Source organism: Anomaloglossus baeobatrachus, chromosome 2, assembly GCF_048569485.1.
Source record: "Anomaloglossus baeobatrachus isolate aAnoBae1 chromosome 2, aAnoBae1.hap1, whole genome shotgun sequence".
Taxonomy (NCBI): domain Eukaryota; kingdom Metazoa; phylum Chordata; class Amphibia; order Anura; family Aromobatidae; genus Anomaloglossus; species Anomaloglossus baeobatrachus.
This window is the reverse complement of record NC_134354.1, coordinates 46,034,471-46,050,535: the sequence shown is the minus strand read 5'-3', so window position 1 is coordinate 46,050,535 and position 16,065 is coordinate 46,034,471. Positions and strand designations below refer to the sequence as shown.

Below are 16,065 nucleotides of genomic sequence, written 5' to 3'. Positions count from 1 at the left end.
GGAAGGTGGAAGTACCACTCTTATTGGGTAGGAAGGTGGGAGTACCACTCTTATTGGGTAGGAAGGTGGGAGTACCACTCTTATTGGGTAGGAAGGTGGGGGTACCACTCTTATTGGGTAGGAAGGTGGGGGTACCACTCTTATTGGGTAGGAAGGTGGGAGTACCACTCTTATTGGGTAGGAAGGTGGGAGTACCACTCTTATTGGGTAGGAAGGTGGGGTACCACTCTTATTGGGTAGGAAGGTGGAAGTACCACTCTTATTGGGTAGGAAGGTGGGAGTACCACTCTTATTGGGTAGGAAGGTGGGGGTACCACTCTTATTGGGTAGGAAGGTGGGGGTACCACTCTTATTGGGTAGGAAGGTGGGGAGTACCACTCTTATTGGGTAGGAAGGTGGGGGTACCACTCTTATTGGGTAGGAAGGTGGGGGTACCACTCTTATTGGGTAGGAAGGTGGGGGTACCACTCTTATTGGGTAGGAAGGTGGGGGTACCACTCTTATTGGGTAGGAAGGTGGGAGTACCACTCTTATTGGGTAGGAAGGTGGGAGTACCACTCTTATTGGGTAGGAAGGTGGGAGTACCACTCTTATTGGGTAGGAAGGTGGAGTACCACTCTTATTGGGTAGGAAGGTGGGGGTACCACTCTTATTGGGTAGGAAGGTGGGAGTACCACTCTTATTGGGTAGGAAGGTGGGGGTACCACTCTTATTGGGTAGGAAAGGTGGGGGTACCACTCTTATTGGGTAGGAAGGTGGAAGTACCACTCTTATTGGGTAGGAAGGTGGGAGCACCACTCTTATTGGGTAGGAAGGTGGGAGCACCACTCTTATTGGGTAGGAAGGTGGGGAGCACCACTCTTATTGGGTAGGAAGGTGGGAGTACCACTCTTATTGGGTAGGAAGGTGGGAGTACCACTCTTATTGGGTAGGAAGGTGGGAGTACCACTCTTATTGGGTAGGAAGGTGGGAGTACCACTCTTATTGGGTAGGAAGGTGGGAGTACCACTCTTATTGGGTAGGAAGGTGGGAGTACCACTCTTATTGGGTAGGAAGGTGGGAGTACCACTCTTATTGGGTAGGAAGGTGGGAGTACCACTCTTATTGGGTAGGAAGGTGGGAGTACCACTCTTATTGGGTAGGAAGGTGGGAGTACCACTCTTATTGGGTAGGAAGGTGGGAGTACCACTCTTATTGGGTAGGAAGGTGGGAGCTACCACTCTTATTGGGTAGGAAGGTGGGAGTACCACTCTTATTGGGTAGGAAGGTGGGAGTACCACTCTTATTGGGTAGGAAGGTGGGAGTACCACTCTTATTGGGTAGGAAGGTGGGAGCTACCACTCTTATTGGGTAGGAAGGTGGGAGCACCACTCTTATTGGGTAGGAAGGTGGGAGCACCACTCTTATTGGGTAGGGAAGGTGGGGGGGGCACCACTCTTATTGGGTAGGAAGGTGGGAGCACCACTCTTATTGGGTAGGAAGGTGGGAGCACCACTCTTATTGGGTAGGAAGGTGGGAGCACCACTCTTATTGGGTAGGAAGGTGGGAGCACCACTCTTATTGGGTAAGGAAGGTGGGAGCACCACTCTTATTGGGTAGGAAGGTGGGAGTACCACTCTCATTAGGGAGGAACGTTGCGTGCTACAGCTCTTAAGGAAAAAGGTAGGGGTATGGCTCTTTATTAGGGAGGAAGGTTCGGGTGCCCTTATGATTAGGAAGGAAGGTGGAGGTACAGCTGTGATTAGGAAGGAATGGGGGGTACCTTTAATTAGTGAGGAAGGTGGGGGTATCCCTCTGATTAAGAAGGATGAGGACTACTCATTCAGAAGAAAGGAAGATGAGGATACCTCTCTTTTTTAATTCAGCCGGCTCTTAAGCAGATATCTTTTATATTCTTTCTCTGGGGTTATTTTGAAGTTGTACATTTTTTGGGTGCAATAGCTATAGCCGCTCAGACCAAGACTTATGATCTGCCGCCTGAGCTTTCATGATGAGAAATGATTGGCTGATTCTTTTTTCACGCTGCAAATCTGCAATGAAATGACTTCTGTTTAAGTAAATGGGATTTCTGAAAACCTTCTGCAAAATGATTTTCCATGACAGATTTAGCATAAGTGGAGAAGCAATGCAGATCCAATGAGAACCGCGAGTGACTGTTAACATTTCTACAAACTGCTGTGACTTCACTTGCCAATAGTCTTGCACTTATTGATGCTGTTCTGTTTGGAGATGGCCCCTGCCAATGTCCTGACCCGGCCTATTCATTCTCCACTATGTTATGAAATGTTAGGGAACATCCAGGTGCAATAAAAGCAATATGGCAGGAGACACTTTAGGATAGAAACCCAAGTTTGTCTGGTGTGGATACCTACATGTAGTTGACACCCTATCCACGGTTTGTTGTGAGGTTCACCACCATGTGTGTACCATGCCGCAAGTTCGGTTTGTGCCTCCACCTCTCATAGTTGAGAATAGCTGAGCTGTGGTATTGTTGCAGGTTGCAGATCTATCAATGGGGGATTTATTACTACACAACACCGTGATATGGCTCAATCCTCCGGCGTCACTGGGGAAATGGAAAAAAGACCCTGAACTGGCGACTTTTGGTAAGTTCTTATTTTGTTTGTGTAACATTAACCCCTTTCCATTACTACCAATTTTTGTTTTTGCACTTTTTGTTTCTTCCAATAGCCTTGGTTTATGTACTTTTCCATTGACCTAGCCATGTGAGGGCTTGTTTTCTTCCGGGACGTGTTGTAATTTTGAATTACACCATTCAAAGAAAATCCGGGGGGCAAAATTTTTTATTTCAACCCATAATATTTTAATGATTCCATCAATGGATCTGTGAGGGCTTTTTTTTTTATTGACACCATTCTGATCAACATTTTCACTTTTTATTCCGTTTATTTGAGATGTCAGATGACCAAAAAATGCCAGTTTGAGCATTTTGATTATTTTTCCTTACAGCATTTACTGCCCAGGTTTAATTTTATAATTTCATGTCTAATGAGCGCACTCATGTACCCTCACCAGTCGTAAGGACCTACTTTGACGTCCCACATCATGATGGAGTTAATGGTTTCTCCTGAACGTATAGTGAAGTTTAACCAGACACTATTACACCCCCCATTTTACACTACGCACAAAAAGTTAGGGGTATTCAGCTTTCATGTAAAATTTATGTAAAATGTGAAAAGTTCACGTACAGTGATATTTTAGCAAGAGTAGGGCATTTAATTAAAGTATGTAATGGTGATTTCCTCAACTTAAATAATTTATTAAAACAAAAGCCAACACCAGTGGTGGGTACACCCCCTAAAATGTCAATATCTTAACTGTCATGTGGCCTTGAGCATGAATTACAGCTGACAACGACGTCTTCTGCTGGTCACAAGTGGAGTTATTGGTATCCCACTCTTCTTAAAGAGCGGCCCTCAGGTTATTTAGGTTCTGGAGTACAGAGTTACGGCCTCTTGACGGCGACACAGCTGATCTCATAGGTTTTCTATGGGATTTAGGTCTGGAAAAAGTGCAGGCCGCTCCATTTACGGTTCCCCAGTCTGAAGCAGCCGTTCCCTAATGATGCGACCTTGAGGAGCTGGAGCATTGTCATCCATGAAGATGAAATTAGTCTGGTGTTGTACATGCAGAGGCACAATGACTGGATTAACTGTTATTCCAGTAGTAGGAGCTGTCACTGTACCATTCACACAGTATAGGGCCCAGGGCTGTGGAGTCGGAGTCGTGGAGTCGGAGTCAGAGCTCATTTTGGTGGAGTCGGAGTCGGTATAAAATGCACCGACTCCGACTCCTAAAATATATAATAAATTAGGGACAGGAGTGCAATGCAGAATGTGCTGAATATTTTACTAAATAATATTTAGTATAATGCTTATATTTAAGTGAAAATTTTTTATTGTAGTACAATGTGAACATCAGACATTTAATTGTTTTTATGATACAATAATCAAGATAATTGGATAGAACATAAAATATTTATTGGAATACAACTTTAGAACACAAAAAACTAATAAATTGTGTATATATATATATATATATATATATATATATATATATATATATATATATATATATATATATATATAATACATAATACAGTGTATATACACACAAGATATATATGTAATCTACTGTATATTACATAGTGTATTACATATTTACAATTTATTACAGTTTTTTGTGTTCTAAAGTTGTATTCCAATAAATATATTTTATGTTCTATCCAAATATCTTGATTATTGTATCATAAAAATTATTAAATGTCTGATGTTCACATACACATTCATGTACTACAATAAATTTTTCACCTAACTATAAGCAATATATGTAGGAGCCGGAGTCGGAGCCGGAGTCTGAGTCAGTGCAAGAGAATTTGAGGAGTCGGAGTCGAAAGGTTTGGCTTACCGACTCCACAGCCCTCATAGGCCGTTCTGTATTGACCAGACAACTGCCCACACTAACACCACTACCACCACCAAAGACTCGTCTGGTAACAGTGGCTGATGCATAGCACTCTTATATTGTTTGTGGACATAAATACTGTTCAGTGTGATCGACTTAAATCAGTGAACAGTACTGAGGCCCACTGGTTCCTCGTCCAGGGTAGATGACGCCTGTGCCACTTAATGTGGTTTGGTACCCTTGCGGGTCATCTAGCACGCAGACCACGCTGATGTAAACTGTTTTGAACCGTCTGACATGACACTTGGGTGCCTCTCCCCTCCCTTATATGTGCCTGGAGTTGTGTGTGCATTCATCATCTGTTTCCAAAGGGCATTGTTCATAATGAAGAGATAATCCGTGTGAGATGTGGCCAAATGACGTCTACTTCTCTGCTCTTCTGAGACTCTTCCAGTCTCTGTACAACCTGCTGATGACACTGTGATACTCCAAGCTCAGTGGTCACTTCCGTTTGAGAGCATCCTGCTTGAAGCTTCGCTATGGTGCAGTACTGCTATTCAATTGTTAGGTGTCGTTTTGGTCTCCTGATGTCAAAATGTGACTGTCATGAGAAGGGGGATGGTTTAATACCAAATCTAATTGAACCCTGAAATTTATTGGGAAATTCATGGATCAAACACCTGTTGTGGATTTTGCCATTAAGCTCCCTGTTGGAGAACAGCAGGTTGTGGAAAAAATCCTGAAACATTGAACAGTTGGACATGTGCAACCAAAAGTTTAGAGAAGGTCACATTGAGTTCACCTGAAAAGGTTAGAGCGCATTATAGGATTATCCTGAAATTTCACCCGAAATCCAAATATCCCTAACGTTTTTTGTTAGTGTATATTTTTTTTATTAATATTTTGCATTTTTTTTTTTATTCGCCTTACATTTTTATACCGGACTCCTATCTTGAAGGGATTGTCCACTGCTTGTACAACCCATACTCATTTTCCTTGTTTGCCCCCATTAAAATAAATAAGCCTATACTCCCTTTCGGTATCGGCGTTGTCTGAAGCCACGTTCCTGGGGCCACGTGACCTAACAGCCGGGCTCCATCTTCCCGCCATCGGATGTTTGAGCAGGAAGTCAGCGCAGCGCTCACATCCTGCTCAAATGTCTGAAGGCGGAGAAACAGACGCCGGGTGCTGATTGGGACGGGGCTCGCTTGTCATAACAATGTCACGTGGGCCCCGGGAACACTGCTTTAGACATCGCTAGAGCCACATCGGATGCGAGTATAGGCTTACTTATTGTTATGGGGCGAACAAGGGGAAGAAAAGGGGTTGTCCAAGTAGTGGACAACCCCTTTAAGTCATTTACAGCTATAAGGGGTATATAGTTTGTGTAGTCTGGGTTGGCCCCAATATTACATGGCTCCTAATCTATAATTCCCTTTTCATTTTCAGTTTTTAAGACTGCCGTTGTGCTCGTATACAAGGACAGCTCCAAGCAAAAGAAGAAACTGGTGAGTTACCAGCCTTTGTAAATTAAGGAAACGCTATGGGGCAGATTTATCAAGTGTCTAAAAGCAGAACTGTCTGTTACCCATAGCGACCAATCACAGCGCAGCTTTCATTTTACCAGTTCAGTTTATGAAATAAATACTGCACTGTGATTGGTTGCTATGGGTAACAAAACCAGTTTTCCTTTCACTTTTGATACATGAGGCTCATTTTGTTGGGTTTAGTCAGTGGATTTCAATCTTTTCATAATTGTTTTAGGACATTCGTTTTTTTTACTTCTGGAGCCTGGTCTTTAGTATAAAAATTAAAAATATGTGTACAACGTGGGATACATGTGTTTTAAAACATGGGTGACAAATACCAGTGTACGTAATAGTCAGAGATGCACATTGTCCAACCCTCCAAGGGTCACCGCAAAATACCATGCAAATGGATGAGACTTAACATCTTTTTTGTTCTTTTCAGGGCGGCTCACATCGCGCTTCTATGTTTTGAGGATCGGGATCCGATTCGTTTTAGGCACATGATCCCTACGGAGGCTTTGCAGCTTCGGGCTCTGACTACATCAGGTATCAGCCGTCCTGATAAATTGACAGCGGCACAGCGTTTGTATACACCAGGCAGACACCAGCCATTGACTTCAATTTATAAATGAACATGTGATGTACGATATATCTGTATCAGAAAGTGCAGCAGTCATCAGTGCTTTTAATATATAGTAAAAACAAAAAGAAAATGCAGATGCAACCTTGCTCACTGTGCCAAAAACACTCACTTTTGACATACGTTGGATGCATTAGGTTCATTCTGCACGCACCAGTATTTTTCACTGTGCCTATTTGAATGAATGTAATAGGTTTTAGGTTTTCACCCTAAAAGTATAAGGAAAATCAATATTTTTTGCAATTTTTTTTTTTTTTTTTTCTTCTCGGTCATATATTTGTAAAAGATTTCCTTGCTCCAAGGAATCTGCTGCTTCTTCTGTGGTATGAATTTTTTAAACAGGTTGTTAGTAGTGATGAGCGAGCACTACCATGCCCAGGTGCTTGGTACTTGTAACTAGTGATGAGTGAGCACTACCATGCTCGGGTACTCTGTACTCATAACTAGTGATGAGCGGGCACTACCATGCTCGGGTGCTCAGTACTTGTAACTAGTGATGAGTGAGCACTACCATGCTCGGGTACTCTGTACTCATAACTAGTGATGAGCGGGCACTACCATGCTCGGGTGCTTGGTACTCGTAACTAGTGATGAGCGGGCACTACCATGCTCGGGTGCTCAGTACTCGTAACTAGTGATGAGCGGGCACTACCATGCTCGGGTGCTTGGTACTCCTAACTAGTGATCGGACACTACTATGCTCGGTGTGCTCAGTTCTCGTAACTAGTGATGAGCGGGCACTACATGCTGAGGTGCTCGGTACTCGTAACTAGTGATGAGCGGGCACTACCATGCTGAGGTGCTCGGTACTAGTAAATAGTGATGAGCGGACACTACCATGCTCTGATGCTCAGTACTCGTAGCTAGTTATGAGCAGGCACTATCATGCTCAGGTGCTCTGTACTGGTAACTAGTGATGAGCGGGCACTACCATGCTGAGGTGCTCGGTACTCGTAACTAGTGATGAGCGGGCACTACCATGCTGAGGTGCTCGGTACTCGTAACTAGTGATGAGCGGGCACTACCATGCTGAGGTGCTCGGTACTAGTAAATAGTGATGAGCGGACGCTACCATGCTCTGATTGCTCAGTACTCGTAACTAGTGATGAGCGGGCACTACCATGCTCTGATGCTCAGTACTCGTAACTAGTGATGAGCGGGCACTACCATGCTCAGGTGCTCAGTACTCGTAACTAGTGATGAGTGGGCACTACCATGCTCTGATGCTCAGTACTCGTAACTAGTGATGAGCGGGCACTACCATGCTCAGGTGCTCAGTACTCGTAACTAGTGATGAGCGAGCACTACCATGCTCTGGTGCTCAGTACTGGTAACTAGTGATGAGCGGGCACTACCATGCTCAGGTGCTCAGTACTCGTAACTAGTGATGAGCGGGCACTACCATGCTCAGGTGCTCAGTACTCGTAACTAGTGATGAGCGGACACTACCATGCTCTGGTGCTCAGTACTGGTAACTAGTGATGAGCGGACACTACCATGCTCTGGTGCTCAGTACTCGTAACTAGTGATGAGCGGACACTACCATGCTCTGGTGCTCAGTACTCGTAACTAGTGATGAGCGGACACTACCATGCTCTGATGCTCAGTACTCGTAGCTAGTTATGAGTAAACACTACCATGCTCGGGTGCTTGTAACTAGTGCACCGAGAGCCTCTTACTACCTGTGACCTCCTTAGCAGATCCGCTGACCTCACGTTCAGACACCCCATAAGTCTCGGCATCAGAACACAATGTCAGCAATGACTTCCTCTTCTCCTCGACTGGTTGTACATTAAGAGACCAGACCGCAGATGTCATTGCGAACATTGTGCTCATAGGCCCATGGAGCTTCTGAACATGACGAGGTCAGCGGGTGTGCTGAGGATCCACATAGTACACTTAGGTGATCTGTAGCTGCACTAGGAAAACGGGACACTGGGGCTAATGAAAACCTACTGGTAAAAGAAGTATAGACAAGTCAAAACCACCAGGGTAAGTGCAGCTCTTCATTTGAGCCCCTTTGAGGGTTACCCAACAGGGGACACCTTTTATATCTTGCCTATATCACACTCGAATACGGCACACTGAGAACGGGTTTTATTGATGAGACAACCTCCACATAAGAGATCCTATCCAAGCACTGAAATCTTTACCAAAAATATAAGGAATATCCAGCACAAATACGTATGCCCCATTGTGAAGTGCTGAACCGTCCCTTTAATATAGTTGTGTGTCTGACAAACGGGTCATAGTAAATTCCTTTTTTCAAGGGAAACTAGAAAACAGCATGAAAACCTATACAAAACCGGCATCTTTATTAACAAGTATCTTTATCATTAGATGCAGAGACCAACTCAGTCTGTGAAATTGTCCATGTTAAGTCTGAATCCGAGGGAAGACCGGAGCGAGCGTTCCACTTATGTTGCAGGTAGGAGTTGAGGACCTCTAATTCCGGTGTGTATGTGATACATACAGTAAGAGCCATATAGTCAGTGGAGGAGTGTATTGTATATGGTTTGGGTACTAATGCTACAATGTCTTCATCCGTATCTAATGGTCTGTGTGTCTCTGCAGTTCTCCAGATAGCAAGAAGGAGTTCCTGAGAGCCGTCCACTCCATCCTGCGGGACAAGCACAGGAGACAGCTGCTGAAGACGGAGAGCTTACCCAACTCCCAGCAATATGTCCCATTTGGAGGGAAGAGGTTGTGTGCACTGAAGGGAGCTCGTCCTGCCATGAACAGAGCAGGTATCTATAATGGTGTATGTACCTATAGCAAATTCGTTAATCTGAATAAAAAATTTGATATCAAATGGTAAAAAAAAAATAAAAATTAAAATTAGACCCTTGGGCTTCTGTCAATTATCCCTCGAGAGGGCAAAACCTTAAATCATTCCTGCTTTTCATTTCTGCAATGAGTGAGACTCATGACATTGTGAGTGGCATTAGAGCAACACTTTAAGGCTGGATTCACACGATAATATGGCATAGTGCATCGGATGAGATATGCTAATGACCCTCGGCTCCTGCTGTGCTTCCAGCGTGAGCCGAGTGCCATGCAACTGTGCCCCAATCCTGCAATTGGATCATATCTGCGGAGGAAATGGAGGGATTAATCTCCCTATATCCTCCATTGTAAGCCTGTGCGTATATCGCACTGCACTCGGATGTCATCTGATTGCAATCCAATGTTTCAATGGCATCCATAGACTTCTATGGGTGCGAGTGACACGTCTCTCGCTGACAATCGCAGCATGGTGCGACTTTTCTCTCATCCAGAATCTGGATGAAAAAAACCTGACCAACTGCTCTCCCTCATTGAATAACATTGGCCTGAGTGCAATGTAAGATTTTCGTTTGATTCATACGCTCGTGTGAGTGTACCCTAAGGCTTCCTCTCTATGGTCTTTTTTGTAATGCAAGTTTTCAGGTACCCACCAGCCCACGTGCACTGCTCGCAGGTATCGTGTGACAATACCAATTGAGCTCACCTGTCAAGGCCATGTCATCAGTGCCACTTAGCCCCCAATTCTGAAGGGACCGGCACAGGAGGAACCTTTTTAACCAAAGCTTCCTTACCGGCACAGGAGGAACCTTTTTAACCAAAGCTTCCTTACCGGCACAGGAGGAACCTTTTTAACCAAAGCTTCCTTACCGGCACAGGAGGAACCTTTTTAACCAAAGCTTCCTTACCGGCACAGGAGGAACCTTTTTAACCAAAGCTTCCTTACCGGCACAGGAGGAACCTTTTTAACCAAAGCTTCCTTACCGGCACAGGAGGAACCTTTTTAACCAAAGCTTCCTTACCGGCACAGGAGGAACCTTTTTAACCAAAGCTTCCTTACCGGCACAGGAGGGACCTTTTTAACCAAAGCTTCCTTACCGGCACAGGAGGGACCTTTTTAACCAAAGCTTCCTTACTGGCACAGGAGGGACCTTTTTAACCAAAGCTTCCTTACCGGCACAGGAGGGACCTTTTTAACCAAAGCTTCCTTACCGACACAGGAGGAACCTTTTTAACCAAAGCTTCCTTACCGGCACAGGAGGAACCTTTTTAACCAAAGCTTCCTTACCGGCACAGGAGGAACTTTTTTAACCAAAGCTTCCTTACCGGCACAGGAGGAACCTTTTTAACCAAAGCTTCCTTACCGGCACAGGAGGAACCTTTTTAACCAAAGCTTCCTTACCGGCACAGGAGGAACCTTTTTAACCAAAGCTTCCTTACCGGCACAGGAGGAACCTTTTTAACCAAAGCTTCCTTACCGGCACAGGAGGAACCTTTTTAACTAAAGCTCTTTACCAGCACAGGAGGAACCTTTTTAACCAAAGCTTCCTTACCGGCACAGGAGGGACCTTTTTAACCAAAGCTTCCTTACCGGCACAGGAGGGACCTTTTTAACCAAAGCTTCCTTACCGGCACAGGAGGGACCTTTTTAACCAAAGCTTCCTTACCGGCACAGGAGGGACCTTTTTAACCAAAGCTTCCTTACCGACACAGGAGGAACCTTTTTAACCAAAGCTTCCATACCGGCACAGGAGGAACCTTTTTAACCAAAGCTTCCTTCTCTGCATGGGCACCTCAATGGTGGAACTACTCTGAGGGTTATGGTTTTAGATCGTTTTAGCAGCACCCACTTCGACGAGACAAATTGTAGCGTTACTTGGTGGCCTTTCTGCTGAACATTCGTCCACGTAATGCATGAAAGCGTTTGAGCACTTCTCTGTCCTGACACTTCTAGTAGAAGATGGTTGGGGCATTGTGGTGAGAGAACTCCTTTAATTTGCACATAATTCACAGTAAAAATATCCATAAATTATGCCACGTGTGTAGTGCGTGGTCTCGTTTTACTTTATATCCGCTGCCTTATTGACGATTTTATAGAACTCTGTGTGAATACATTGCACGAACAGAAATTGGTTATTTGTAGACACGAGCGAAGTTGGCGGCTGTAATTTAACGTGAGTCATCGGGGTTCACGTGTACGACGCTGCCGTCATTCCGAATCAAGAAACTGCCTGATGAGCTACATGCATTGTACAATTTTGTTCTCCGGTTCAAAAAATGGAGGTGTTAATACCCGCTGTCATTACGAGGACAAATGATCCCGTAGTACCGTACTATACATGGCAAAATTCCAAGGAAACCTGGTGTTATTTATCCACAGCTTCTGTATTGAAGTAGCTAAAGAATGCTTTAGTATTTCTAATATTGGTATTGGCTTCCTGGCTCCAGTTAAGCACATTAAGAAGTGTCATTACTTCCAGCTACCACCATTATACATTTTTTTTTACGGTGGTAGGGGGTGAGCAAAATAGTGCATCAGGTTCCCCTCTGGCCAATAAGGGAGAAAAGAATCTGTTCATGGGGTCATGGGACAAGCAATGTTGAGATGTTGAGTTTAGTGACCAGAAAACCTGTTGGCCTTTCCATCCTTGATACGATGCTCCTCTTCTTCCCTTTGTTGTTTCCTCTGTTTGATCTGTTGTTAGTCTATATATGGATCCAGCTGCGTATTTTAGTACACAAAAGCCACAGACTTGTAACTTAACTACCTACAGGAATTTAGTAGAACGATTTAGAGTCCAGTAGCCATGTTGTTAGTCAGTGGCTAATGGGCCAGAGCACCGAGAGCCTCTTACTACCTTGTGACATCCCCGACACCTCTTGGTACTAATAGGAGGTGCCACATGTAGTAGGAGGTTACATGTAGTGCACAGTATAGTAGATCTAATGATGAAATTCAGATCCGCAACTTGTCCCGTAAAAAAAAAATATAACCTCCCATGTAACTATTGTGATTGGGGGGGGGGGGGGTAGTTTGTATATTGTTCTTGGAAGAAGGGGAGGAAAATACCAAGGTGAAAATGGTCATAGTCCCAAAGACGTTACTTCCTTCACGATCTTTGATGTACATTTACGTCCTATATCGTGTCCCTTTCTTTGATGCGGGCTCACACGCTGGGCCTGCAACTTTCCCAGCACTTGACAGCTGATTTAATCAGCCAACATGTGCTTCTAATATCCCCATTGAAAATAACACCATACTAATATAAAAAAAAAAATATATTTGTTATCGCTGCTTTCAGAAATGTCTGATTTATCAAAATATATAAAATAAATGTATCTGATTGGATAACAGCATAACAAAAAAAACCTCAAGAGGCCAGGTTTACACTTTTTTGGCCGGTATAACATTGCTTCAAAACACAATAAGAGGAGATCAAAACATCGTATCTAGCCCAAAATGATATGTGTAAAAACGTCAGCTCACGGCACGAAAATAAAGCCCTCACACAGCCCCGGATCCAGAATATTTTCATTTTTTGGGGTCTTAGAAAATAGTGACAACTGCAAATTTTTTTTACAAATTTTCACTTTTTTTTCATTATTATTATTATTGTTATTATTGTTGTTATTATTGTTATTAATAATAATAATAATAATAGTAATAATAATAATAGTAGTAATACTAATAGTAATACTAATAGTAATATAATCACTGTAATGATAATAATTACATTATTTAATAATAATAAAAATAATAATAATCAATAATAAAACTATACATGTTTGGTATCTACATGCTTGTGCTGACCTGGGGAATTATACTGCCAGGTCAGTTTTACCATATAGTGAACATAGTAACATAGTAAATATAAAAACAATTGCGGAATTGCTTTTTTTTTTTTTTTTTTTTTTGCAGTTTTACTGCACTTAGAATTTATTTTTCAGCATTCTAGTACACTATATGGTAAAATGAATGGATTCATTCAAAAGTACAACTCGTCTCACCAAAATGAATCTCCCATATGGCTAAATTGACTAAAGATATGCGTTATGGTTCTTGGAAGAAGGGGTTAAAAAAAACAAAAACGAAAATGGCAAGGTCGTAAAGAGGTTTTCCAACTAATAAAGTATAGTTGAACCCTAGAACGCGCAACTATAGAAATCTACCATAGAAAACAAGTGACCTAGCAGGCCTGCGAGGCCCAGGTATGCGTTCTAGGGTTAACCAATAGATCTTTGAATGTAAGTTCCTCAATTGAGTGTTATATAAAATGTTCCTGTGCTGAGATAATCTTATATACCCTGTGTTCCCGAAAATAAGACACGGTCTTATATTTTTTTTTTGCCCTGAAAAAAGCGCTAGGTCTTATTTTCAGGGGGTGTTTTATTCTCGAGGAGACCTAGTTGGGGGTAAGTTTACCCCCCACAAAAAGCAGACCCCCCCCCACCCCCCCCTCATCCCAGGATCGTCATACTTACCAGCCCAGGGCATCTGTATGGTTCCCAGATCCTCCTGTGATCTACCAGCAGGTGTGCTGCACGCCTCCCCTGCGTCTGGCCGACATCAGATCTCTCTCACACACACACACACACACACACACACACACACACACACACACACACACACACACACACCACACATACACGTCTGGCTGTCATCCGATATCTCTCACACACACACTTCTCCCTCTGCCCTCCGGTGGGCGGTCCCAGCAGCTGTGCTGCACGCCGTGCTCCTCTGCCTCCTGCCGACACTCACAGATCCGTTCGCACACACACACACACACACACACACACACACACAATATCGCACATACGCGCGCACACAATCACAACATCTGGACATACCACATGATTCCGGCCATGTGATCCTCGGCAGGTCCTGGAAGGTCACTGCACGCAAAACAGGGAATTGCTTTACCTCATAAAAAAAATTTGTTTTGCACGTATACATTTTTTTACTTCTTCCCCTCCCTAGGAGATGTGGTATGATCAGGCCATGTCCCTGTACGGTCAGACACGGCCATTACACAGTACACAGCAGGGACACGTATATGATTATCTCAGCACAGGAACATTTTTCTTAATCACATCGAATTGTGGGAATTATTAGTATTATTCCAAGATCTATTGATTTAAAATGAATTTTGTTTTTGGGAAAACCCCTTTTAGGCATGACACAACCCCCTCCCTATTGCACAGACTCTGCCATTACTTTATCTGTACATATCTGACTTTTCAGAGTCATTTTCTGCATTTCTTCTTACAGTTCTGTCTTCGTGTCTGCTTTAATTTCAGTTTCCGCACCCAGCAGGTCTCTTGCTCGAAGGAGACGCCTCGTGAGAAATCGATTTACCATAGACTCTGACACAGTCTACTCAACAAGCCCGGACAAGGAATCCGAAACAGAGACTGAACCTAAACCTCCGCAGCAGACGACCAGCAGCGGCGACACCGACCGCTGGGTGGAGGAACAGTTCGATCTTGCTCAGTACGAAGAGCAAGAAGACGTTAAGGAGACAGACATTCTCAGTAGTGACGATGAATACTGCGAGTCTATCAAAAGTGGCTCTATGGAGAAAGATCTAAGCGAGCAACTAGAAGCCACCTCCCTATCCAGTAACCCTCAGAATAGCATGGTCCAGAATTCCATGGCCACTCACGCTTCCCGAATGGCCCAGCTGAAGAAGCAGACTGCGTTCTCCGGATTAAACGGGAGCATCGAGAGCACCACTGAAGAAGTCATATGGGTGAAACGAGAAGACTTTGTGCCTGCTAGGAAACTGAACACAGAAATATGAAGCTATCACTTTACATGCTGTAAAAGGGTCAGAATAAGTGACGGTTTACCCCTCCATGCACTGTGGAATTGTGATCCTCTAGACTGCACACTTGCACATACACAACATTGGCAGCTAAAACCGGCCATCAAGCCGCAACTGGTTACAATTTAAGCAAATGCAAAATCCTGTTACACAAGTCCACTCCTCCGAGTTGGGGGGGAGGAGGTCGGACTTTTTATTCTTTTTATTTATTCTTTAAAAAAAAAATTATATTCAGGGTTGGACCAGAAAGGGTAATGTACAAAACATGGCGGAAAATGACGAGAGGCGCAGTTCAAGTCATGTATAAAGAGAGAGCACAAAGGGATTTATGTCGTGACCGCTCGATCACTCCTGTGTCCTCCAACGCCTTTTCCCTGGTTTCTGATATTGCCGTGTTTCTCCTCCTTTGCCCCATCCAGTCAATGTTACGCTTCAGTAGCTTTGTATTTTTTTTTTTTATTTCTACTTTTTAAGTGTTTTTTTGAAGGAATAGTTTTGGAATTTTTTTGTTGCAAAACTGTTTTTTTCCCCATTTTTTGCTGGTTATTTGAGTCATGCTGTAAAGTACTAGTTTTACAATAATTTATATATATATAAAAAAAATTGTAACCATGCCAAACTCTTCCCACAGACACAGATGTAAAACTTGAAGAAAAAAACCTAAAAAGTTCTATATATCTATTTTTTTTTCTTTTAATTTATACCTTTTTTTAATATTCAGGGACACCAGGGGCTACGAGGGGGCATTTTACGTTGTAAGCCTACAGAAGTACAGATGATCTAATCTTTCATAGAGAATAGGGCACACTAGTTTTATACGCATATATATATTTAATAAAAGAAAGTCTCCGATGAAGAC

At 43.4% G+C, this 16,065-nt stretch overlaps 1 protein-coding gene across 1 annotated transcript in view; it reads left to right on the top strand.

Moving 5' to 3' along the window:
* TIAM1 (TIAM Rac1 associated GEF 1) overlaps nt 1–16,065 on the top strand; it is a 349,052-nt gene that overhangs the window by 332,730 nt on the left and 257 nt on the right. Inside the window, 7 exon segments of the mRNA XM_075333370.1 lie at nt 2,498–2,606; nt 5,875–5,933; nt 6,397–6,420; nt 6,422–6,500; nt 8,935–9,022; nt 9,169–9,341; nt 14,680–16,065. The exon segment at nt 14,680–16,065 is cut by the window's right edge and continues 257 nt beyond it. Of these exon segments, the coding sequence (XP_075189485.1) occupies nt 2,498–2,606; nt 5,875–5,933; nt 6,397–6,420; nt 6,422–6,500; nt 8,935–9,022; nt 9,169–9,341; nt 14,680–15,182 (1,035 nt within the window). The 3' untranslated portion in view covers nt 15,183–16,065.